Genomic DNA, 25,039 nt, shown 5'->3' with positions numbered 1-25,039 from the left:
TAACATGCAAGTGTATTTTATTTCTAGTGGAAAAATATTAAATATTTCCGATAAATATCTTGAGGGAATAGAAAAATAGAATTTTGTTTAGCTCTGAGGAGATAGAAAATACGAAGTCCAGGTCTCAGATCACCATTACTAAAAGGGTATTAATTACTGAAACTCCTCCACAGAATCACAGAATGGTTTGGGTTGGAAGGCACCTTAAAGCCCATCTCATTCCAATCCCTTGCCATGATCAGGGACATCTTCCATGAGACCAAGTTGCTCCAAGCCCCATCCAACCTGGTCTTGGACACTTCCAGGGATCCAGAGGCAGCCACAGCTTCTCTGGGCAACCTGTGCCAGGACCTCTCCACCTTCACAGGCAGGAATTCCTTCCCAATATCCCATCTAACCCTGCCCTCTGTCACTGTGAAGCCATTCCCCCTTGTCCTGTCACTCCAGATCCTTGTCCAAAGTCCCTCTCCAGCTTTCCTGTAATTCCCCCAATAGTGTCAATATTTCTCAGTGCCACTCATGCAGGTATTTCATACCTTCTGCAGAGAATCCAACCCATACCAAATACGATTTCCTTGTAAGAGAAAGAGGGTCTCCATGCAAAATTTGCCTTTTCTTCTTTCCCAGCTCCATCAGCTGTACCCCGAGGCACTGGTCCCCATCAAACCCAGTACCTAGGAAGAAGTTGTTCAATGACTGTGTTAGAAAACAGAAGACAAAATTGTCTTGTCTCTTGGCTAAATTAGTTTTGAATCAAAAACTAATTCTAATGCAGGGTTACCCCTGAATACCACTGTCAGACAAGCAACTGTTTGTCATTTTGGACACACCAGGCACGCATAACAACTGCTTCCTTAATTTCCCATGGTAATTCATTCTGGCACATCTGAAACCCAAGTTTAATCTATTCATGTCAGTGTTACAAAATTATCCCCTTCCCCACAGGTTCATCTCAGCTTTCCATTATAAAACACAGGCTTTGCTGTCAGAAAGCTCCCAGATCCGTGGGTTGTGATGGATGTGCTCGTAAAAGCATCACCCAGAAGAGGAGAAGGATCATGAAGAAAAGAAGGAGAAAACACTTTCTGGTGATTACATACAAATTAATGTGAAGCCAGTAAGAGATGAGGATTGAAAACAACCCTGGTTCAGAAAAAAAAAAAAAAAAGACAAAAGGGAGAAAACCACCTCTGTGATAAATAATCATCAGCTGCTCTCCATGCCCTGCCATGGACACCACTGGGCCTGGGAGGCTGAAGATCTCCCTCTGAACTCCTCCAACTGTGAACACACGGACCAGGAAGGCACTGGTGGCACAAGCAGCCCAGCCTTGGCCCAGGCAGATGGCCTCAATGTCCTCATCCTTTGGCATATCCACTGTCCACTCCTTGTTGGCATCCCAGGAGCCGAAATGAATGCAGTGGAGCTTGCTAAAGCACAGACAGAGAACACACAAATATGAATTAAAATACAATACCTGAAAATACACCAGCATTTTAGACTTTTATCAGAGACCTGCAATCGTGATGGAACTCCACATTACAAGTGGTCATTTGCAAAGGTGTTGCTCTTATTACTCAGAAACTGAAGAGCCAGCTTGACCTTTTAGAGCCTCCAAAGCCTGAAGCAGAGACAGTTAAAAGGTCTGAAGGGAGATTTTTTAGAAGGAAGCAGGTAAATATCCTGCTTAATTAACATTAGTAAGAACCAAAGGTGCTTGGCACCTCTGAATATCAGCCCTCATTCCAAGTCTGTCATACTATGCTGCCTCTCAAAAGGGAAGAAAAAATTAAAAACTTCAGTTCTGCCACCTTAATAATTGAAAACTGCCCGTGACCAATCCACAGACACTGTGGCTTTTAAGAGATTTCCCATTTTCACAGAGGAAAAAAATGACACTCTCAAAGTCAGACAACCAACACAAACCCAATATTTTTAAAAGTCAAGAGTGCCTTTCAACTTATCACAATGTTGTATGTGTGAAAGTAAGAAGGAAGTTCTTTCTTCAAGATGTTTCCCCAGAAATCAGCAATAAAATATTGTTGCTATTGCTCTTAAATGCAAGAACAGAGTCTAGGTGGCCCAGCTGCTTAAATCTTTCTATGGTTTTCATAAACTTGTGTTCTTCACACTTATAATTCTTTGGGTATCTCCGAACATGTCTCCTTGGCAACAATGTGAAAAGAAATAGCTGAACCCTTATGACTGATCTTTGATCTAAGCAGACTGAAAAACTATTGTTCATGTTTACAATTCCCTTTGAGCCTGCAGTGCGTGAAGTTTCCAGCATATTTATATTTGGAAAGGGGATTTAAAAGAAACCATCAGGAAACAAATTACATTTTTCAATACTCTTGAAGTCTCCAAGTAGGTGGATGTGAAAGTCCTCCTCTAAAGTGGTCCCATTAAAAAAAAAAAAAAAAAAAAAGCAGCATGATCAAAAGCCAAAAAGCTTAAAAAAAAAAAGCGATAGAAGCTGAAAAATAAAAGCCGAAATATTTGAAACAAGTCAAATGTGGCTCCATATCATGGGTTTTGCAGAGCAAGGCCACAACTTACCTTGCAAGTTCCTCTGTACCCTCACAGGCCAGCAAAATAGCTTCAGTAGACAGGTCAGCCATGGTGTGGTTCAGGGAGTTGGGCAGGTGTGTTGCATGATGCACAGAGGTGTCGTGGAATTCCACATCTATGGCATTGTCCTGCTCATCGTTGTAACAGCGGATGATACCCACTGAATTCCATACCTAGGAGAAAGAACCAAAAAAAACCCATCAAATCAAGCACACTGGCCTAAATCAGCCCGCTCTGACTTTGTTGTCTGAAACAAGAGTGGGTAGGAGGCTGGAGGAAGACTGAAGACTTGTGTAATCAGGACTCGTGGTTCCTAAAATGGCTGAATCAGGCAGAAATTGGTTTCATCCTCGTGGTTTAACCATCCCTCTCCTTGCAAAATTAAGTGTGAAGAATTTGCAGTTAGAAAGAAACAGTGGATGATTAACATGCAAGTCTTGACAGCACAAAAATACCCACAATTCTGACTAAAAAAAGAATTTTAAAACAGATCTGCTAGAATTCAGTAACATGAGCACAAAGTGGATAGTTTGCTTTTGGACTCAGTCTCAGAGGTCTTTCTTCTCCAGCCTAATTGATTCTGTGATTCTGTATTTATCTCTAAAACAACTGAAATGTAAACCAAAACATTATGGAGTCTTTGCATTAACACAAAGCCACTTTTCATTATTTAGCTTCACACTGTGAAGTATTAAAAAAAAAAAAAAAATCAAAAATCTTGGATAAGATTATATTAAAACACAAAAAGAACTGGGCATTATTCAATGAAAAGAAAGCACCTAGGTCCACATAACCACATAGATTTACCATGAATCGATGCATGAGATGTGCAGGAGTGGAGCCAGACTGGAAGGGCCTTTGCTTGGGGGTTGGCATTGGCCCATCATAGAAATGCTGCTGTGTAGATGATGGTGGCAAAGCTGAAAAGCCACCAGTCTGATCATCACCATCTTCCTCCTTTTCAAGAAGGCTGGAGCTAGCTTTTATCAACCCAATATCTGTAAGTAAAAAAAAAAATAAATTACATTTTACACACAGTATTATGACAGAATTTAGGTGAAAAAACTTAAAATGTCAAGATTTATCTGGAAAAATAAATCAGAGTATATCTGAGTGGAGGATGCTAAAGATCATCCCAACAAAAGCAATAAAGGGAAACTAGTTCATTCTGTACCTAGTGAGTTATCATCCTCATCAATTATTGCCCTTCTTGGACGGCCTGAAGTTAGCATAAGGTCACCATCATCATCTTCATCAGCTGCAGGGTTTGGGGAGGACTGAGGTTCAACCATATCTCCATTTAAATAGTCGTCGTCGTCTCCATCAAAGAGATCGTTGTAGTCCTTGGCCACTGCACTGGCAACCTAAACCCAGACCAACAATCACCACAACACTCCCTTTGGACATGGAACTCAGGAAATTAATTAACACACAAGAGGGAACTTGCAGCACACAAAGCAGAATGTTCAATATAACCTATAACCTAAATAATGGGTGTTAATTTAAGAAGTAATTGGCACTGAGCACCTTGTCGTTTGGCTTCTCCACAACGCCAATATTTTCCAACAGCCCCAGATTTCCTTCAGTGTCTGTGTAAGCAACTTGCTTATATTTAGGGTGCCATGCCAGTCCACAAATTGAGTAATTTTTCTCATGCTTCATCCTAAAAAGAATATGAAAATAATGGATTTTTAGTAAGCTACTCAGGGCAGAACCCCTGCCCCACCCCGAGAGTTATTGTAAAAAGCAGTAACATTCAGTAGCACAAGAAAGTGATGTTACATATAACAAAAAAATTAACAGGTCACCTTTAGAATAAATAGCTTCTACAAAAAAAACAGAGAAAGTCTTCCTTTTCTATGAATGAAATCAATTAAGCTTTAAAAAAAATCAAACAGAATCCTATTCTTAAAACAACTTCCTGATATATGTAGAAAGGACAAATTCCCCAGCAGTCCTATATTCCAGAACCATCCAGTTATAAAAAGAACATTAGTAGTTTCTCTTGCACCAAACTGATGAGTTAATCCTCTATCTTTTCCACCCTTTATCCTCACAAAAAATAAACCCATTAATTATTTACATAATCTGTCTTTAATTCTTAACACAGGCATTGCAGTACCCAAAATACTCAGGCAGATAAATCATCTCTTTTCGTCTTCTCTACCTCATTTAATAATAATCTTCTTAATTTTTTTTTCATTTTTTTTTAAAGAGAGATGCTTTAACTAACCAAGAAAAAGTGCAATTCCCAAGTCTGTCTTTTTTTGCTTACAGGTGAGGGTGGTTGACTGATTTACCTGCATTTCCCTTTCCCTTTGGAAAACACATCTTACTGCCAATGTTCTTGGGCTTTGTGACGGGAGGAAATTTTTGTTTCCATCAAAACTATCCTTTAATCAGCTATTAGATTAAAAAGTCATAAAAGGTATTTGCACACAGAAAACTAGACTATGGAATTTGAACAAAATCCACATTGATGTCCCTTCCCTAAGCTGCCTGCCAGGCTAAACCACGACATCCTCTAAATATTATTATGATTTTTCAAGAAGCAGAGTTCTACCTTTGCACAAAAAGGTTTTACAGAAAAGACAACAGAATTCTTTGTCAGGAAAAAAAAAAAGATGTGCTTGGGGATTTATGGAACAACACTGAATACCTCTCTATGCACTCCTGGGTTTCCACATTCCACACCACTATGCTCCCATCCACACTTCCAGCTGCCAGGTACTGCCCACAAGGAGACCAGGCCACAACATTCAGGGGCTAAGGAAAAAAAAAACAAAACAAATAACAATAAAAAATTACCAGTGCACGCACAGCATTCCTCTTCTGGAGCTTAAAACAGACAGATATTCTGGAATAAAAAAAATTCATAATAATCATCTTTACCGAGTCATATCCAGCCCCCACTACTGGGTTTAGGTAGTTTCCTTTCTTTAAAAATCATTATAAAGATGGTGTCTTTAAAAAAAAAAACGTTCTTTAAAGATAGCACACCTATTTTTGGTTTAGAATATCCATCTTCTGCCATTAAACCATGAGGTTGAACTAAACCCAATTCTAAACACGTAGACAAAAGCAGAGTGTACTTTGCAAGCTCAGCACTAAACGTAGCTTTATTTATTTTGAACTTTATTAAGTTCCACAAATTTAAATCCACACATTAAAATGTGTGTTCTGTATCTTAATAACACTAGGAAAGTGGCTCTCTTTAACCCAAAGATTTCCAAGTATACAATGAGCCCAAAACAAAGAGGATGGGACAGTTAGGGCTACTAAATTTCAGCTTAATAAAATATAAAGTGAAAAACTGATATCTCTGCTCTGTATAGAAATAATGCCCTTCACATTTTCCCTAAAAAGCTCAGTATTTAGAGCAACTTGTGAAAACAGATGTTCTTCAGCTGCAGTTGGTGACTCACCAGGAGACTTTAGAGATCCAGTGGGTTACTGTAAGTGAAGGAGGGGAAACCAGAGCCACATAAAGATGTTTGACATCAGTTAGTATTTCTGCCCTGATTCCCAACAGAAAGTAACAGGATCAGTAATTAAATAGAAAAGGTGAATAATCATTACCAAGAGAAGTGGGAAGATACTGTCCAGAAGATAAGTTCCAGCAGAATAACATTTAAATTACAGATTGTTTAACGAGCACCTGGTTCATGTACCCACCAGTGTGATGGAGGCATCTGATAGATCCAACTGACTATCCCAGGTTTCTCTTCTGTATAGTTTAACAACTTTATCTACAGGAATTGCCAGCAACTGCTCAAAGGAAAAAATATGAGACAATTTAGAACAAATTACCTGTCAAAGAGAACATTCAAATAGCACAGCTCCTTCATTCAGAAGCCTCACAGATGTGACTGCCTCAGTATTTAGCAGCTCTCTAAAATCCTAGCAATGCCAACTGAGAGAGAAAGCTGAAGTAATTTAAATTACAAGGTTCTTTAATGCTTTCCACATGTAACAGAGCAAAACATGTCTGTTTTTACTTTAATCTTCATTTCCTTCTGGCAGAAAACCGCACCATAAGGTTAGAAGTTCTCATTTATCAAGCAGCTGACACACACACACACACACACACACATATAGTTTTCAATGCTCTGAGCTCAAGGATTACGTTATTCTTTCCCCTCCCTCCCTCCCCAAACTCCTTTTGATCAAGTTACAATTTCTCAATAAATCTTATTTGAATAGCTGATTCCCGAAACAGCTCGTTCCATCTTTCACAGAACTACATAAATGTTACTGGCTGTTTATTTCTTTAGGATTCATTTTTGTTAGGGTTCTAGCAATTTGCTTTGTAAGAGAAGCAAGATGACTACTTATATTTCACATACATGTCTGTGTGAGGAATTGGGCTAAAATCTGGAAGCATTTGTTTTTATGGAAACTGTTTTTACTGCAGGTGACATTTGCACTTCCACAGAAAATTTATATGTATAACCATCATAGCAGCCAGCTATTTTGAAGAATCATGGAATCATTTAGGTTGGAAAAGTCCTCTGAGATCAAGTCTAACCATTAACCTAACACTGCCATCTTCACCACTGACCCATGTCCCCAAGTGCCACATCCACATGGCTTTTAAATTCCTCCAGGGATGGAGACTCCACCACTGCCCTGGGCAGCTGTGCCAGGGCTGGACAGCCCTTCCCATAAAGAAATTTTTCCTAATATCCAACCTAAACCTCCCCTGGCACAATTTGAGGCTATTTCCTCTTGTCCTGACACTTGTTACTTGGGAGAAGAGCCCGACCCCCACCTGGCTCCAACCCCCTTCAACTTCGTTCTTTAAGTAAAAAGAAAGGGAACAACTTATCAAGGAAATATTTACAGAGCAAAATCACTGATAGGGCAAAGTTTACTTAAAGCAGAGAAAGCCTGAACTCCTTTGATGGTCTGTTGTGAGCAATTTGATTACTTCCCTCGTGTACAATGTTCCTTCCTATCCAGCACAACGCGACTGTTTAACGCTGCTTTGGGCTGACAGCTGGACTAGAGCCAAACACAGTCTGGAGCTTAAACCAGGAACCATTCCCAGCTTTTTATTTTTCCCAAAAGGGAACTTCACCCCAAATATTTTCCCTGCTCCCAGGAGGTGCAATTTGGGCTTGCCCGGATTGAATTCCGCTGTTGGAGTCAGAGAGAGAAGGAGGATTAAGATGTGATGAAACACTGTCACTTACCTTCCCAGTGCCAGGTTGCCAGCCAAGCCTGCAGATTGATTTAGCATTTATCACATCATTACACTTCTGCAGCAGCTGCCAGCTTGTTGTGCATGTCTGAAAACAAAATGTTAAAAAAAAAAAAAAAGCTTTCAAGCTCAGCGAAAATTTACTGTATTATACAAATGCTTAAAGTGTGTGAGAAAGCAAAAGGAAAAAAAACCCACATAATTTTTGGGACTGAAGTAATCTCTTTCATTCAAATACAGTGGTACCTACTGCCTTAAAAATACTTTGTCAGTGTAGCCCTGAAACTATTTTAATGACAACAAAACTACTTGTAACAGAAATAAAATCACGGAACATGTATTTTTAATCAAGTACAGAACAAATGAGCTCATCTATTTTTAGGTTATAGAGAAATGTGGCCAAAAAGCATCTGTCAAACCTTTATCAAGTGCAACAAGGTGGCCTGAATGTGGCCACAGCAGTATAAAGATATATAAAACCATAAAGAATGAATGGCTGTAATCTCAAGTCACAGCACAGATTCACACATCAAACTGCCACAATCCTAGAATACTCTCACTGTAATTTCCCCAGAAGGAGAATCTCAGTCTGGAACAGGAGATTTCACACCAGAATTATGCTTTTTTTCTTAAAAAAAGTAGCAATCCACAAGTGTGGAGGGGTATATTTTCAACTGTACTTACAAGAATAATTCCACAGGGATTCTTATTCCAGTCAACAGCATTTAGCAAAACTAATCCCATATCCATATGCAGAATTCTCTTATTAAAGCCTTCACCTGAAACTGTCTTTTCAAGTCCCTTAGAGTTCCAAGAGCAGAGGCTGAATCTGTCTATTACAATTAATAAATTGTTTTTGCTATAATAAAAATTCTTCCTTAATCCTGAAGGCAAGGACCTGAAATTCCAAAATGAGGAATCTGATCTCAATTCCCATCTTCACACAGCAATGCTATTTTTGAATGTGCCAAGGACAAAATACCCAGTGTTGGCCAATTAGGAAAGATGAACAGAAGACACCAGGGATTTCACAGGCAGGAAGAACAATCCACAGCTACCCAGGCAACATTTCATAATCAGGCTTTGGAATTTCTCCCAGAAGCACATAAAAGTATACTGCAAAGTGTAGTTAGAATTCTCCCCCCCAAAAGAAAATCCTGTTCCAAGAGGGTTATTTCAGTGCAGCTCTTCTCCTGTCTGTGAAATCCTGGATTTCTTAGGAAACACTTAGCATGGAAAGGCAGGCCTTTTACCTGATCTTCAATCTTCCAGACTCTGACAGAGCCATCACAGCTCGCCGATGCCTGGGCAAGAGAATTTTGTAAACAAATTAATAATTAAAAGCATAGGGAAATTAATGCTGCAAAATGGAAAAATCCCCAGAACCGATGCAGAATAGACATATGACACACAGGCAGTTTTAAGAAGAAAGCCTCCCTGTTTAAACCATTTTAGGACTTAAAACTTTCTAACACTGTCATCTTGATAATTGTGCTCAACTCCAAGCTACTGTAATTGCAAACCCTTGTACTTCAAATGAGCTGCTTATTTGCAAAAGAGGCTCAAAACTAATATTGAATTTCTTCAGTGAGCCATCTTTTCTCCTCTAAAATCGGATCAGCTCTAGATTCCAAAAGAACAAGACACAGAACTGACTTCTCCTGGGAGAACAAGTTGTGACACACTCCATCAGCAGCCAAAATTAAGTTGTCTCATGTGCCCAGTCACTGCTTGGTTTTTGGTAAAAACTACATTCTTAATTCTTTTTTTCCCCCTAGGAAAAATGAGATTCAAAGTAGAAAGCAAACAAGAAAGTCTTTTTTACCAGGTAAACATCCTTGGGGTCAAAAGACAGGCTTAAAACAGGAGCCTCGTGTCCTCTGAATGTTTTCTGCTTGCTGCTGTCAGTCACCTCCACAACTTTGATCATAAAGTCACTGTACATCACAATGACACAGACATAAAAATATTAACAATGACAAACTATGTGTTTATGGCAATGAAAACTGGGTACTAAATATCTTTTGGGGAAGTTACAGCTCTCAACACTGTATGACCTCATGGAAAATGAGAATCTTGAGGCTTACAACACTAGGAGTACAGCCAGACTATTTTTATCAGAAAATCATTTTACTTCATGTCAAAGTTCATAAAATATGGTTGTTCTCTGAAGAATATTATGTACACACAGACCACATACCTGTTTAACATAATATTCTGTATGACCTCATGAAAACCTCTGCTTAGATACCACTGATGACTTAACAAGAACTATCTGCTGAATGGGACCAATATTCATTAGCATAATTATTAGGTCACGTGGCTTTTAAAAAAAAGATAAAGCAAGGAGTTTATTTTGTGACATTTTAACAGGATTTTTAAGACCATTCACTGGAATTCTATAGCTTTATTCCCTGCTCCAAAGTTATAGCAATTAAATCAAAATATCAATCCTAACTCCTAGGGCAAAGAGCTCCTGCAACAAACTTCCAGTACCACTCCCTCTCATACTTCATTGCAACACCCCCAAAGAGAAATTTCATTTTGGGACCTAATTCTAAAGAGTGAACCATTACTTTTAACTCTTTTCAAATACTTCATGTGAACTCTGGCAGCCAGTTGGACGTTAAACTTGTATAAAACTGAAGTTTGCAGGCTTCATGTTAAAAAATGGAGAAATCTGGGACAACCAGAAGCAATTCTTCTTAGTTGCACTCCCTCAGTTCATGGCTGTTACCTTCTCCTTCAGTATGTCACAGAAGACCTCACTGAGGGGTGGCCTTACAGTCTCATGAGCTATTTTTCCTAAAAATGTGAGAGCCTTGGCCAGGCTGCAGAAATCCCAGGGTTTTGGAAAAGTTTTAGAACCAGCAGAGAGTTGGCTGTCTGCCTAATCTCCCTAATCAAAGTGAGATCCTGGGGCAGAGCTGTTCCCTCAGAAACGAGCGCTGGCAAAGTGCCCAAACCCGTGATCCTTGCCAGATTTGGAGATCAGGGTTGTTGCTGCCCACAGCTGCCCAGCCTCCCAGTTTTGGTGGAGCTGGTGTGTCTGTTCCACAGCTGCCAGAGTTTGCAGTCCAGCATGTTCATCCAAATTACTTTCTGGTTCAATCCACACTTAGAGGAGCCAGGGAGCAGACACAACGCTCTGCCATCTCCTGGAGGACAAATTCCAGAAGAGAGGCAAGCAGGCAGCCTGAGCTGGCCAAAGAGTTCACCACATCCAATTGAGAATCACCTGAGCCTTAAACACATGGAACAGAAAAGCAATAAACCCCATTGCCTAGTGGCTATTTTGCCATCTCTGTTAAAGGACTACAGTGCATTATATAAAAGCCAACGTGCTGCCCTAAGAAAAGAACTAAACCGCACATTAAATTCCCCTCAGGCAAGTCTTTCATCTGTCATCTGTTATCAAATGGCAGATTGGTGATATTTATGCCACAGAATGACTCAAAGCTCTCACACAAATCAGAACCCATCTAACTTTTACACGTGTACATTCAGCTGCAGCACCGTGATCCTGAGCAGTCAGGACATTTATCCTCATCCTCAGCTCACACTGACAAAATCCTCAATGCTGCAACGAGATCCATATGGGTGAACACTTACACCTCAGCCTCAGAGCTGAAAACACCCAAGCCTACTAAAGGAAAAAGAATTATTTCGCACCAGATTTCTATTTAAAGTTATTTGGTGGATCAAGTATCTCTCGGAGCATTGTTTCCTAAACTCCTTTAAATTCCTTTCGCTCCCAAAAGGCATTTTCCAATAGTTTTAATCCATAAACCTCCGAGGGCTTTATGATCTGGTTGCTAAAAATCAGCATCTGAGGCAGCTGGCAGATTTTGGACAGCAGCAACGCTTTTCCTTGCACAGATTACCTGGATCCAGCAGCAATTTTGGTGCCAGCACTGCTAAAGGTGACGTGGTTGGCGTGCATGGTGAAACGAGTCAGGATTCCATCGGGGGCTCCCTCAGGAAATGTGTGGATCTGAACGGTGTTGTTCGAGACTGCTGTGATCAGTCTTCCATTCTGAAAGCGAAATTCATCACAGGATTTTATCAAAAGCATATTTATGGCCATGGAGCAAAAAAAAAAAAAAAAAAAAAAAAATTAAAAAAAATTTACTTTGATGCTCCAAATATTTGGGCAAAATAATTTCATTAGTTCCAAAAGGGTCTGACAGTAAGAGGAGTAGGGAAAATACTCTAACTTTGATTTCTTCCCTAAAAAGCACAGTAGTTTTAGTACTTCATCAATTTAAAGTACTTTATCAAATCCTATTTAGATCCATATGCTGCAGCATCAGGAGAGGGCACCCTTGCACTGGAATTCTCAGTTAAATGCCACCAGGGAAAGATGAGAAGTTCATGAACTACAGCTCGGCTCTTTGCAGATATCAGGAGGCAGGTCTTTACTAAAAATGAATCCAGATTCAAAGAAATGCTACACGAAAGAAATAATTATCCCACACTTGGAAAATAACATCTCTTCTTCAAGTGGCAATATTATTGCTGTACATAGCAGTAAAATTTTGAAATATATATAAAGGAATGCCTTATTTCCTTTTTTTGTGTGTATGTTGAGGGGGGAGGCTGCACTGTGGTTGTTTGGGGTTCTTTTAAGCTGCCTAAAGTCGCAGCAAAAATGCTGAAGGTAAAGAAAGCAGCAGTCAGTAGTGAACAACCCAATTAAATAAGAGCTGAGATTTATTACCTAGATTACATCAACATCTCAGATCAGTCCCTCATGACATTTAATTAATGAGACTAACTTTTGAAATAAGATTTCCTGATGCTTAAGTCTCTCACTGTTTAAAAATAAAAAATCCCTCAAAACTAAAAGCACTTTTTTTTTTTTCAGATTTTCCCACTAATATTAAACCCAGGATTTTTCCTCATCTATTCTTTAATAGTTTTAGCAATTTCTGGCTCTGCCACTGATGTGCTGAGAGAACCCAATCAAGTGACCTCACTTGGTTTGTGAAAGAATAAATAATGAGATGAAAATCAACAGCAAATCATCCTAAAAATCAGTGATGAAAATAGATTATACAAGTACTGAGGAATAGATACATGATGTATGTTAAAAGAGATATAAGAAAGATGTTTATAAGAAGGAGGTTTCACTTAAGGCAGTAGTTCTGAATAAGGTTTCAAATGATAATTCTTAAAATGTAATATATATATGTTAATATTTATTTATTTCCTCTTTCATACACCTTCCCAAAATCACAAGTGGTTGAAAAACAGTTTTAAAGATTCCCTTTATCACTGCCAAGTTAACTACACAGTATGTGAAGAACTGATGTAGGCTTCTGGAATTCTTCTCTTCTTCTAAAATTTCCACAAAGACAACATTTTAGACCTGCTATTATTAATGTAATATAACCATAATTGGACGTGAAGGAAATACTGTGAGAATTCTCAAGCTAAATACATGAATGTGCATAGTAAAAATAATTATTTTCTATTATATAAATTCTCACTTTGGGGATGGTGGGTCAGAGGTAACTTTGGGCCAAATGACAATTTTGAGAGTGAAATATCAACCAATCATAAAAAAAAGCGTTACCAAAACATTACCCAACATCCACCTTGTGAAAGCAATTTTCGACTAATACAGCAATTTTCGACTTGAGCCTTAACACAGACCCACATAAAACAACCTCTTGGCTATTTTCCTAATACCTGAGGATCACATCCCATGCTGGGAAACTTCCTGCAACTCAAACTGTGAGAAAACACTGAAACAGCCTAAAAAGTTCACTGCATAATTAGCTTAATCTGCTGGGTTTGTTTCTCAAGAGGAGATCAAAGCCAGAAATCAGTATAACAACGTGAAGGAAAAGGAAGAAAAAAAAACAACATTACAAGAGTTTAGTATAAGAAATAATTCCTCTACAACTGTGTATGGGGTACAATGAATTGTCAGAACTATTCTTGTTTAATGTTACCCACACAAGCAGCATCCCTGAGCTGGAAAATCCACAACTGTGAGGAATTCTTTAAAAAACACACCTTTAGAGCACACGAGTAGGCCTTTTCTCCCACATTAATGGACTTGGGATCATCGTCATCCAGGTTTTCCCAAATCCTAACATCTCCATCGCTGCCACAAGTTACAATGCAGCTGTGGGAAGACACAGGAGTTGTTACCACTGAGGAATGGAAAGGACAACCACTGCAACTTTCAATCCCCAAATGGGAACTGTTACTAAAGGGTTATTGTGGTTTTTTTAACTGAAACAGATAAATATTACATGATACAGTTAATATTTACATTTATTGTGTCTAAGTAACCCATTAAACACGGGAAAAGTAACATCTGGTAGAACAGAGCACCTTGAGTCTGACAACCACCCAGGCCTGGCACTCATCTGAACTGATCCTTAGATATCACAAGTCAATCCATTTTTTTCCAGGACATGGAGTGGATTTTTCGAAGGATTTAGTTAGCACTGATCTACCTAAGGGCATTTAATTTCTTCTTAAGACTTTGAAAACTTACCTTATAGCTGACTACAAAGCTGAGGGAAAAAAAATAAAAGTGTTAATGTAACTGAAGCTGCAAGCTTAATGTGTAGGGCTGGGCCTCCTGAACCCTTAAAAAGTAATTAATACAGAATTAAAGTTTGCTGGAGTCAACTTCCACAATTTTGGGGTAGAAAAAAATAATCTGAAATCACAGAGAAAATATCAGAAGTTTGCATGGGATTTTTAATTAAAGGCATCACGAATCTATAATCAAATCTTGCATTCTCTTTTTTTTTTAATGCTCTTTGCAATCCTCAAAAACTCTAATTAAACAGCAAAATGTTACAGAGCCAGTGGTGAAGCTCTGATGTTGCTCTTTAGTTCTGTAAGGTCTGTACAGCAGACACCAGCAGCAGTGGTCCAGTGGGATTTGGGAGAGACGTCTGCATCCTTTCTTAAACATTTGGTTTTAGTGGCAAATGAGGCTTTTTGTGGTTTCAAGGGATTGTTACTAGACTAAATCTTAACAGTAGTCATCTAAGTTAATGAACTAAAGAAAGGAATAAAATAATATTTAAACTGTACTCAATATATAAAACTTATCCCTTGAGTTAATTTTGAGAGGGCTTGGTTTTTTGGTTTGTCTTTTCATCAGTATAAAGGTAACAGTAAATACTTAGTTTATGTTTATACATTCAAGATCTAGCACAGGAATAAGAAGAAAAGATAGCAAGCCCAGTGTTGGATTCCTTCAACTATATTTTTAATTTCTTAGTGCATACATAAACATATTTACTCCCACACTACACTGATTTCTGCTAGATTCAATGAAGTTACACAGAATGTGCATATAGAATATTTATATATATATGATACACACTATAAATATATATGATAGATATGTGTGTATATATATGCTTACATTTAAGTTATAAATGAATCACTTCTAAACTCAGAGCACCAAAATATGCCACATAGGCAGTTCTCAGCACAGGCAAAACACAAAAGGATTTCTTGGACCACACCAGGCCATAAATCCATCTCAGCAGCAGTGGCTGGTATAGAATCTCATGGAATGACTAAGGTTGGAAAATCCCTCTAAGATCATGGAGTTCAACTGTTCCCCCAGCACTGCCAAGCCCACCACTAACCCATGTCCCCAAGTGCCACATCCACACGGCTTTTAAATCCCTCCAGGGATGGGGACTCCACCACTGCCCTGGGCAGCCTTTTCCAATGGCTGACCACCCTTTCAGTGACGAAATTTTTCCTAACCCCCAGCTCCTGGGAAAGCGTTAGACAGGAACAAGCCCATCCCTCCCCCAGTCTCCAGGAACGGGGCTGTTACCTCCCGGTGTCATCGAAGCAGACCTCGGTGTGTCCCTCGCTGTGGCCGTACCGCATCGGCTTCCGAGCCGAGGGCATCTTCGCTCCCACCCGTGTGTCTGTGGAGAGAGGGAGGGGGGGGGAAAGAGGAGAAATAACATCGGTTAGACGGAAACGCTTCGGGAAGAGCCTCAGCCGGTGGGGCCAGGTGAGAGCTGCTGGGACACCCACACAGAGGGGATGGGGGAACCGACGGGATGGGGGCATTGCGGGGATGGGGGCACTGAGGGGATGGGGGCACTGAGGGGATGGGGGCACTGAGGTGATGGGGGCACTGAGGGGATGGGGACGTTGCAGGGATGGGGGCACCAAGGGAATGGGTGCGCCAGGGGGCATGGGGACATTGCGGGGATGGGGGCACTGAGGGGATGGGGGCACCGAGAGAATGGGGACATTGCGGGGATGGGGCACCGAGGGAATGGGTGCGCCAGGAGGGATGGGGATATTGCGGGTATGCGGGCACTGAGGGGATGGGGGCACCGAGGGGATGAGAACATCGATTGCAGGGATGGGGGCACCGAGGGAATGGGGACAACACAGGGGATGGGGATACCGAGGGCACAGGGGTATCAAGGGGATGGGAGCACCGAGGGCATGGGGGCACCCAGGAAATAGGGACATTGCGGAGATAGGAATACCGAGGGAATGCGGACACCGGGCTGCCGAGGCCCGGAGGCCCGTGTGGTGCCGGGGCCTGTCCCTCGGCCACCCCGAGCCGGGCCGGGCCGAGCCGCCCGCCAGACCCCAGCAGGGCCCTTCGTCCCGCCCGGCTCCCCCCACCCCAAACAGGGTCCTGGCGCGGCCGTGCCCTCCTCCTTTCTCCTCTCCCCCCTCACCGCTCCCCGCCGGCCCCGCCGCCCGTTCGAGCCTTCCCGCGCCCGCCGCCGCCGCCCCGCCCGCCGCGGGGCCGGGCCCGCGCCGTCAGCGCCGGGGCGGGGCCGGGCCGGGCCGGGGCGGCCCCGGCAGCGGGATGGCGGCGGCGGCTGAGGGCTGAGGGGCCGCGGCTGCACCGCCGGCACCCGGCTGGGGACACACCCGGGACACAGCGGCCGCCCCGGGGGACAACGTCGCGGCACGGCGAGGTGGGTGCGGGGAGCGGGGTCGGCGGGGCTGGGGGGCGGCAGAGGGGTGTGAGCGCCGGCACCGGGGGGATCGGGGTCTGAGCCCCTGTCGGGCACGGTACGGGGGGGATCGGGGTGTCCTGTCACCGGGGGGGGGTCGGGTCGGGGTCTGAGCCCCCTGTCAGTCACCGGAGGGTCTCGGGGGCTCCTGTCACCGAGGGGGTTCGGTCCAGGGTCGCCTGTCACCGAGGGGGTTCGGTCCGGGCTCTGCGCTCTGTCAGCGGGGGGGGGGGTCGGTCCGGGCTCTGCTGTCACCGGAGGAACTCGAGCCGGGCTCTGATCCCTGTCACCGGGGGGGGCTCGGCCCGGTGTCTGTGTCCCTGTCGGTCACCCGGTGGGCTGGGGGCTCCTGTCACCGCGGGGGTTCACTCCGGGGTCTCCTGTCACCGCGGGGGACTCGGCCCCGGGTCTGCGCTGTGTCACCGGCGGATCTCGGTCTCCGGCGGGCGTTTGGTTTTCGCCTGAAAAAAAAACCCTGCCCGACGTATATCCCGACATTTATAGTGCATATATACGTTCCCTGTGTATACATCCCTGTGCGTGTTTAATGGCAGCCCCTCCAGAGGCTCAGGAACGGCAGGAAAAGCCCAAATGTGGGGCAGTGCCCTTCGCCCCCCCTGCCCGCCCTTAGGCAGCACCCCGATGGCAGCGGGGGCTGCGCTCACCCGGCTGCGGGGTCAAACCCCTTTGGAGATCGTTATGGTCATTATGGAATTACTCGGGAATTGCGGCCATCCTGATGCGTGCGGCGAGGTGGAGTTGGCGGCGGTTGTTGCAGTCAGGCAGGTAGAGATTGCGCTGCGAAAATCGCCGAGCTGGGTTTGTTTTGGTTTTTTGGGTTTTTTTTTTTTGGCTGAAAAAATAGGAAGAAGGCATCGTGGTGGATTTCTCGAAGGATTAAAAAAAACAAACAAAAAACCCCCAAAAACAAAAACAAAAAAACAACCAAAACGCTAGAGCTCAACATACCTGAAATAAAGAGGAAATCAGCAGTTATCTGTTTTCCCTTTCCGTAGCCCTAATGATCTGGCCCGATTTATTCCTGATTAGAAGAAAAAATTGCTTCCAGGCAAAACCCTTTTATCTTCAATTTTGCTCTGCAGCGGGAGTTATTGGTGGTTGGGGTGAGCAGAGTGATTTATTTATATTGGAAATGTGGTTCTCTCTAACACTCACATTGTTGGTACTTTCATGAATGAGTAAGTGACAGGATTACAAAGCAGGCACGCTTCTGTAAGAAAAAATAATATACATATATACATATGGCCAGATTTCATTATTAAACCTCGTGGAAGCTGTGTAGAGACACGTTTTCCATGGGTGTAACCTACATATTTCAGCAAATCGTGATTTCTGGCGAGGGTAATGTGTTCTAGAGAAATGATTCCGAGCTGAACCACTTATCAGATGAGTGGGAAGACCAAGCTATTCTTGCTGCAAGCCGCTGCCTGGGATGGAGACAAATCCGCGTCGAATGTGTTTATTTTCCTTAATTATTTTAATTTTCAGAGGCTCTGATACAAACTGCGCCTGAAGCATTTTACATTCAGTTCTAAGAAACAACTAAATTCCTTGTCTGGAGGTGCTGCCTGCTGGGATAACTCTCCGAGCTGCACGGGAAAACCGGGGGGAGGCTTTTCGGGAGGGTGGCAGGGTCCCATGGCCAAGGGACTGCAGGCCCCGTGGCTTTGTCACGTCCCAAGTGACACGGCATGAAATGCAAAGTTGTACTTTAAATCCGGTTGGGAGCTCAGCCTGCTGCCGACTTGATTAATAGGTGTGAGTGGCTGCGAGCGAGCGGCGGGGCGGGAGCCGGGAATCGCTGCTCTCCTGCTCGGTTTCTGGGTGGAGCACGGAGTGTTGGTCATGGACCATAAAGCTTTGGCTGATTTAGTGCTCGAGAGGCTGCTGCGGTTTGCGAAGCGCTGCGAGCATCTCTCCTTCCACACGCGAGCAGAGCCCTCATTAAAGCAGGAGAGAGGAGCAGCCCTCACCTTTGGCACCTGCTGCTTCCAGGTCAGTTCCACCTCCTGGCTGTGAATAAAACAGCCCCAGGGTTGGGGTTAGCTGGGCATAGCCTCCCTCCCCCTGCGCTTCTAGGGATAAATCAAGGGTGTTTCCAAGGAAGAAGTATTGTAGGTTACCATTGGCACCTTTAGAAAGTCCTTTATGTGTGTGTGTGTGTGTGATTATTGCTTTAATTTGCTGGAAAGGCTTCTGGAGTCGAGTATTTTTGGACGGTGTCATAAAATAAAGTCAAAACTGAAGAAAAATTTGATTTGTTGTTATCCTCAACAGGTTGGGAAGGTCAGGTTTTAAAATGTGGTCTTCTGGCCAAAATCTAATCGGGCAAAATTAGCAAAAACAGCTTGTGACCAGTGTGATTTTGTTTTAAAATAACCTTTATGTAAGTTGAAAGAAAAAGTCCTCCAGTTTATTACAGCTTGCTCTCCTCTCTCAGGATTTTATCAGATCTAGAATACCAATTTCTGTAACAATTCCAAAATTGATTTATTGTTCTTTGTGAGTCTTCTTTTGTTTCATTAGAGGCATATTACAGTGAGGCTTTGTGTGCTTGGACAGAAAACTTTCCCAGTACTTCCTTCACTAGAAGGGTTGTGCAGTGTGGGAGCACTGGGGAGGTGGTGGGACCTCCATCCTTGGGGGTTTTCAGCCATGCCAGGGCTTCGCTGAGCCCACACTGGCCCCTACTATCTGCTCCTTCATTATACCCAAAGGGAAGCAGCTTGATGAAGAGGACTTGGAGGCTTTGGGCCACAGGCAAGGATCCAGCAGCTCAGGACATAAGTATCTAGTTAAAGCAGTTCAGTATTTAAGTATTTATTGAATGAATAATAATTTAAAAAAAAGGGTCTGTCTACGCTTATGGTTTTGATTCTCCTATTGGAGTCACTGAGTATTTGCCACTGATTTAATTAGACATATGGTGAGGCTGTCTCTGCCTTATCACAGTTGTGGATTGCAGCCTACCCCTGGCGAGGAGGTAATATTGTTATTCCTCCAAATAGAGACTGGATATTGCTTTTAGTCTGGGCTTGAAGTCTTAGTGTTGAGGCATCAGCTCTTGAAAGGAAAAGCATCTTGTCTGCAGACAGGAGGAGGGAACCTGTGAAGGAGGGAGCCGGGCACATCACAAACCCACCAACAAAACCCACCCAGCTCTCTGCTTGTCCCCAGGGACTGTGGCTGTGACAGTGTTGGGTAACCTTGGACCACAAGCCGGGTCCTGTGGCCCGAAGTGAACTCTGCTCATCCCCGCTCGTTGCTTTATCTTGGCCGGTTCCTCAGGGGGAAGAGTTTCCAGCATAAGGGTTTTGTCAAATCCGTCGGCTTCGGAGATGCCTGAGGTGTCCCCGTGCAGGAGAAGGCTTTTGGAGGCAGGACACTAATAATATCCCCCAAAAGGAGCTCAGCACTGGTGTGTGTGAGCTGCACAGTGCTGGGCCCCTCCATTTAACCTTGCCCTGTAGGGAAAAGTACACTCTGTCTTCCCCCTCTTTTATCCAGCCGTTAATGGATGTCCATAGCATTTCCCTCGGATGCTGCAGTGAAAGGAAGAGCTGGTTTAGATGGATAGCCCGGAGTGGTAATAGAGCTCTGAATGCATCCCTGCCCTTTCTGCCTTTCTCTTTCCGACATTCTTAGTTATTTTTGGTCCCCATTTTGTTGGTGGGGCTGCGAATCATGGATTTGGAAGGGTGTGAAGGTGTGATCCCTTCCTGTAATGCCAAACAGTGGGATTTGGGCACCTAAATACCCTATGGCTGATGTTTTGGAAGGCAGCTCTCCTGCGAGCCCACGGATGTTTGTAACACGTTTGGGAAAAGAGGTTTTATCTCCTGAGTCAAGCTGACCACTGTTCCTTCGCACAGTTCAAGCCTGGCTTTGGTAGGGTGACATCCCTTTTTTTTCTTCATTTATTCCCTGCTCCTTTCACAGCTCTGGTGTTCTGCCTGATTAGCAATTCCTGCTCTGACGTGGCAGAGCTGGCGCCTGGGTTCCAGCAGCCTCCAAACCCCAGGGAAGCAGCTCTGGCTAATGGTGCGTGGCTTTACAGCATCACGTGCTGCTCCTGCAGCTTCACTTTCAGGGTTCAGGTGCCACTAATGGTTTGTGATAGAAAAAAGGTACAAAGGGGAAGGTGGCTTCACAGTTAACCGCAACAGCAACCCAAAAATTCCGTGAAACGCTGAGCTTCTTTCAGTTGGAAGGCTCAAGTTAGGAAATAATGGGCCTTTCCAACTTCTGGGTTTTGTTTGTTTTGCAGTTTTTAATTAAAAGCCCATATTCTGCATGTTCTTATCCCTTATATGGGCTGGATGAGCAGAATGAGATAATTGAAGGTTTCAAAAGCAATTACAAACTGTCATATCCTAATTTTTAAGTACTTGGCTTTGCAACCTCAGTGATGCCTCTCTCTGCCCAATTAAAAATCCCATATGTAGAGAGTTAATGTATTTTTACTACGGGATAAATCTAGAATAACTTTTTTTCTTCAGTTACTTCAGATTATCACCAGGGTCAATGAGATTGCTTTTTCTCCTCTTTTTTTGATTGTGGAGAAAATTCAGTGCTCCACTCCAGTTGTTTCTGGGTGAAAAATATCAATGTTGCAAAAGCAATGAATGAACCCTGGTCTAAATAAAGATGTTTTGAGTCTCAGTTATAAATATTGCCTTCCTTCTCTCTTCATCGTGTCTTGCAATGCTTTCAGTGAAAAGCGATTTGCAAAATCCTGAGAGAAGAAAAATAAATCTTTAGTTTAATCTTTGATTTATAATTACCGGAATATGGACCCTGTTCTATGATTCCACTTGGTACCAGCGAGGAACTATTCATCTACATTGCTCTGATGCCATTTTTTCCCCACACATTTGCAATATTTAACCTGTCTTACCCTCGCTCTCCATTTCTGCATCTCCTTCCCTTCGCCTCCCTTTTCCTTTCCCCCACTCAGCTCTCAGGTTCGTGGGTTTTAAATAAGGAATGCAATGTCAAAAATTCCTGGGTGAAAGTTCCATCTGGGCTGCATTTGGCCCGCAGATTGCCTGGGAGCCTTTTGGCACGGCTGTCTTGTTCTCTTACTGAAAGCAGAGGCTCGAACTCAGCCTGCGCAGCCCCGGGGGACCACAGAGAGGTTGTGTCATGCTGGCTAATCCTGATGATGAGAATGGATTGAATGGAGAGAGGAAGTGGATGCCCTTTTCTTTTCCTGCTTAGTATTTACTGTGTCAATTAGTTGTTAAAAACAAAACAAAACAAAAACCAAACCCAAAACGACACAACAGAAAACCCACAGCCAAAAAACCCCCAGTGGAACAGAGGAGCTGTGCTTGGTTTTGGTGCAAAAGCATCACAGAATCGTAGAATATCATGATAGATGATGGGAAATATTTCTACATCCTGCCATGCCTGAGGGGGGTATAGCATCCATACCATATTGCTATCTGTGTACCTTGAAAAAATCCTGCTCTGTTTTCGACTGAGTAATCAAAAGAGGATTTTTTTTTTTTAATCTATTTTTTCAAGGTGCAGCATTCAAAAGGAAACCTCTCATCTGTTTGAGAATTCAATACACCTCTGGAAACAAAAGAAAATGAAATCAGCGAGCGTAGGTCTCAGAGAAACACCGATTTTAATAATGTAAACTTCCTTCTCTAATGAGTAATAAGCAGTTCCATCTTTCACGGCCTTTTAAAATTGCTTTTAGTAAGGGACTGGATTGTTTTAATCCTTTTCAGTATGTAAAGCCCCAGATATTTCAATCCCTTGGGGACTCAGTATTTCCTAGCTCCGTTTGAAAAGGCAGAGGAAAACAGCTTTCAAAAACTGACGGAATCTGTGACTGATAAAATTTAATTTTTTATTTATTTTTTTTTTCATCCAGAAAGTGACCCAAAAGTGTCAGTTAAGAAGCAGATCTCTGGCATCCCACCCTGTGGATTAGTAGCAAACAGGCATATCATCTAGGTACAGTAGCTCTTTGTACTCTGACCTAGTTGTTTCTGTTCTGGTTTGTTCCTTCTTGAAAGGTTTTTTGGAAGAGATGCAGAATGTGCTCCATAAACAGCTAAAGCAGTATCACCTGCCACGGGAAGGGTTTCCTTTAGGAATTGACCCAGTGTGGTTGCCAACACCTAAAATGCATAGTCAGAATGGATTCCCCAAAACCACATAAGATGGTTTGTTCTGGAGGATGATTTTTCCCAAGGAAGGGTTAATTGAGCTTTTTCTGGGATCAGGCTGGTACGTTTGGGGCGTGCTTGTGAATTCACCTCGACGATATGATTTTTACATGGCCAGATTGTGGCTGTTGTCCTGTATCCAGCAGTGACGTTGGATTGCCTGTGCATAACCGAGCTGTGCTTTCTTTTTCCCTTAGATATTTCCAGAAAGTGCCTCGAGGAAGCCTCCTTATGTAGAGAAACCCTACAAGAAGCACACTGCGCTTCCTGGCAACTTGTGAAGCAAAGCTGTCACAATGGCAGAAAACAAGGACAGCAGTGCTAAAAACGCAGATGTGAGGCCCAAAAGCAGCCGGAGCAGGAGCGCCGACAGGAAGGACGGGTATGTCTGGAGTGGGAAGAAGCTTTCCTGGTCCAAAAAGAGCGAGCATTGTCCTGATGCCGAAACAGCAAGTGCTGGGGGAAGAGCGGGGACTAATTTAAGGAGCCAAGAGAGGAAATACAGCTGCTCGTCCATCGAGCTGGATCTCGACCGGTCCTGCGGCCACAGGTTTTTGGGCCGATCTCTCAAGCAGAAGCTCCAAGATGCTGTGGGCCAGTGCTTTCCCATAAAGAACTGCAGCAGCCGGCACGCCTCGGGACTGCCATCCAAAAGGAAAATCCATATCAGTGAGCTGATGCTGGATAAGTGTCCTTTCCCCCCGCGCTCGGAGCTGGCGTTCCGGTGGCACTTGATCAAAAGGCACACGGCCCCTATAAGTCCGAAGGTGGAAGACTGGATAATTGCTGATTTATCCCAGCACGAGGAAAGGGAGGATCAGCGGGGAGACGATGAGGTTGCCAACGGGGGGATGGGCTCTCCCTCCCCGTCCTGCGACTTCACCGACAACGGCTCCTCCCGGGGTGAGGCCACAGGTAAGGTGACGAGGAGCAGCAGGGATGAGAGCGACATGGACTCTGATGACGAAGTTATAACTCTGTGCACAAGTTCTAGAAAAAGGAACAAGCCCAAGTGGGAGACGGATGATGAGCTGCTGCGGATGGAAACGCCCCCGAAATACCACACGCAGATTGATTATGTCCACTGCCTCGTCCCAGACCTCCTCCAGATCAATAACAATCCCTGCTACTGGGGAGTCATGGATAAATACGCAGCTGAGGCGCTGCTGGAAGGAAAGCCAGAGGGGACATTTTTGCTACGAGATTCTGCCCAGGAAGACTATTTGTTTTCCGTGAGCTTCAGGCGCTACAGTCGCTCCCTCCACGCGCGGATCGAGCAGTGGAACCACAACTTCAGCTTCGATGCCCACGACCCTTGTGTCTTCCACTCTCCTGACATCACGGGACTCCTAGAACACTACAAAGATCCAAGTTCCTGTATGTTCTTTGAACCGCTTTTGTCCACTCCCCTGAACAGGACTTTCCCTTTCTCCCTTCAGCACATATGCAGAACGGTCATTTGCAACTGCACAACTTACGATGGGATCGATGCACTTCCCATCCCTCCCTCGGTGAAGCTGTATCTGAAGGAATATCACTATAAGTCAAAAGTTAGAGTGCTCAGGATTGATGTGCCAGAGCAGCAAAGCTAGAAAATATTTTTGTGAAAGAAGTTGTCTCCGAAAGAAATTGTCTCTGAACAGGCAACAGTATGTTCAGTCTTTTTTTCCTTCTAGGTTTGGTTGTTTGTTTTTTTTTAATAGCAACTTGATTATATTTTTCTTTTTCTGCAGATTATTTACCACCCAAACTAGTCTCTGTCTAAGGCTCTTTTATCCCAATGTACTTTGAATCTTCCCAGCTCTCTTTTTTTTTTTAGAAATTATATTCATTGTGGGCTTTTGGTACTGTTCCCAGACTAGAGTTTTATGGAATTCCAGGTGGACTTTCTGGTATTTCTATAGATGGATAGTCGCTAGATCTGAAAACCCCTAAAAATCAGTTTTGAACTTGATCTGTCTTTTCTATTGTAGTTGACATGTGTTGCTGACACGTTTGAAATAATGCACTGTTAACTAAAGATTGACTCATCTGTATTTTCTGCATTTCTTTTAAAATGAGTGCCCTAACCT

The 25,039-nt window shown here is 43.3% G+C and overlaps 2 protein-coding genes across 6 annotated transcripts in view; one reads left to right on the top strand and one right to left on the bottom strand.

Annotated features, from left to right (window-relative positions):
- WDHD1 (WD repeat and HMG-box DNA binding protein 1) overlaps positions 1-16,965 on the bottom strand; it is a 28,445-nt gene extending 11,480 nt beyond the window's left edge. For 3 of the 4 annotated variants that reach the window (XM_032691615.1, XM_032691619.1, XM_032691617.1), the window contains exons 1-15: positions 16,477-16,518; positions 15,603-15,699; positions 13,799-13,910; positions 11,659-11,810; positions 9,600-9,711; positions 9,028-9,078; positions 7,767-7,862; positions 6,247-6,339; positions 5,231-5,337; positions 4,099-4,234; positions 3,746-3,935; positions 3,379-3,569; positions 2,560-2,744; positions 1,189-1,430; positions 537-674 (exon numbers count right to left, since the gene is read on the bottom strand). In XM_032691615.1, coding sequence (XP_032547506.1) covers positions 537-674; positions 1,189-1,430; positions 2,560-2,744; positions 3,379-3,569; positions 3,746-3,935; positions 4,099-4,234; positions 5,231-5,337; positions 6,247-6,339; positions 7,767-7,862; positions 9,028-9,078; positions 9,600-9,711; positions 11,659-11,810; positions 13,799-13,910; positions 15,603-15,679 — 1,882 coding nt within the window. In that variant the 5' untranslated portion in view covers positions 15,680-15,699; positions 16,477-16,518. Of the gene's footprint in view, positions 1-536; positions 675-1,188; positions 1,431-2,559; positions 2,745-3,378; positions 3,570-3,745; positions 3,936-4,098; positions 4,235-5,230; positions 5,338-6,246; positions 6,340-7,766; positions 7,863-9,027; positions 9,079-9,599; positions 9,712-11,658; positions 11,811-13,798; positions 13,911-15,602; positions 15,700-16,476; positions 16,519-16,890 lie in introns of those variants that run through there. The other variant, XM_032691616.1, reaches the window with a different exon arrangement.
- Positions 16,581-25,039, top strand: SOCS4 (suppressor of cytokine signaling 4). Of its 2 annotated transcripts, none has more exons than XM_032691620.1 (2): positions 16,581-16,722; positions 23,165-25,039. In XM_032691620.1, exon 2 carries the CDS (start codon positions 23,264-23,266, stop codon positions 24,557-24,559), a length of 1,296 nt encoding a protein of 431 aa, XP_032547511.1. In that variant the 5' UTR covers positions 16,581-16,722; positions 23,165-23,263; the 3' UTR covers positions 24,560-25,039. The 2 variants fall into 2 exon arrangements, with proteins under 2 accessions (XP_032547511.1, XP_032547512.1); XM_032691621.1 differs by lacking the exon at positions 16,581-16,722 and adding an exon at positions 18,758-18,777.

The sequence above is a fragment of the Chiroxiphia lanceolata genome, chromosome 6 (genome assembly GCF_009829145.1).
Source record: "Chiroxiphia lanceolata isolate bChiLan1 chromosome 6, bChiLan1.pri, whole genome shotgun sequence".
NCBI classification, from domain to species: Eukaryota; Metazoa; Chordata; class Aves; order Passeriformes; family Pipridae; genus Chiroxiphia; species Chiroxiphia lanceolata.
Note: the sequence above shows the minus strand (reverse complement) of the source record. Positions and strands in the feature narration are given on the sequence as shown.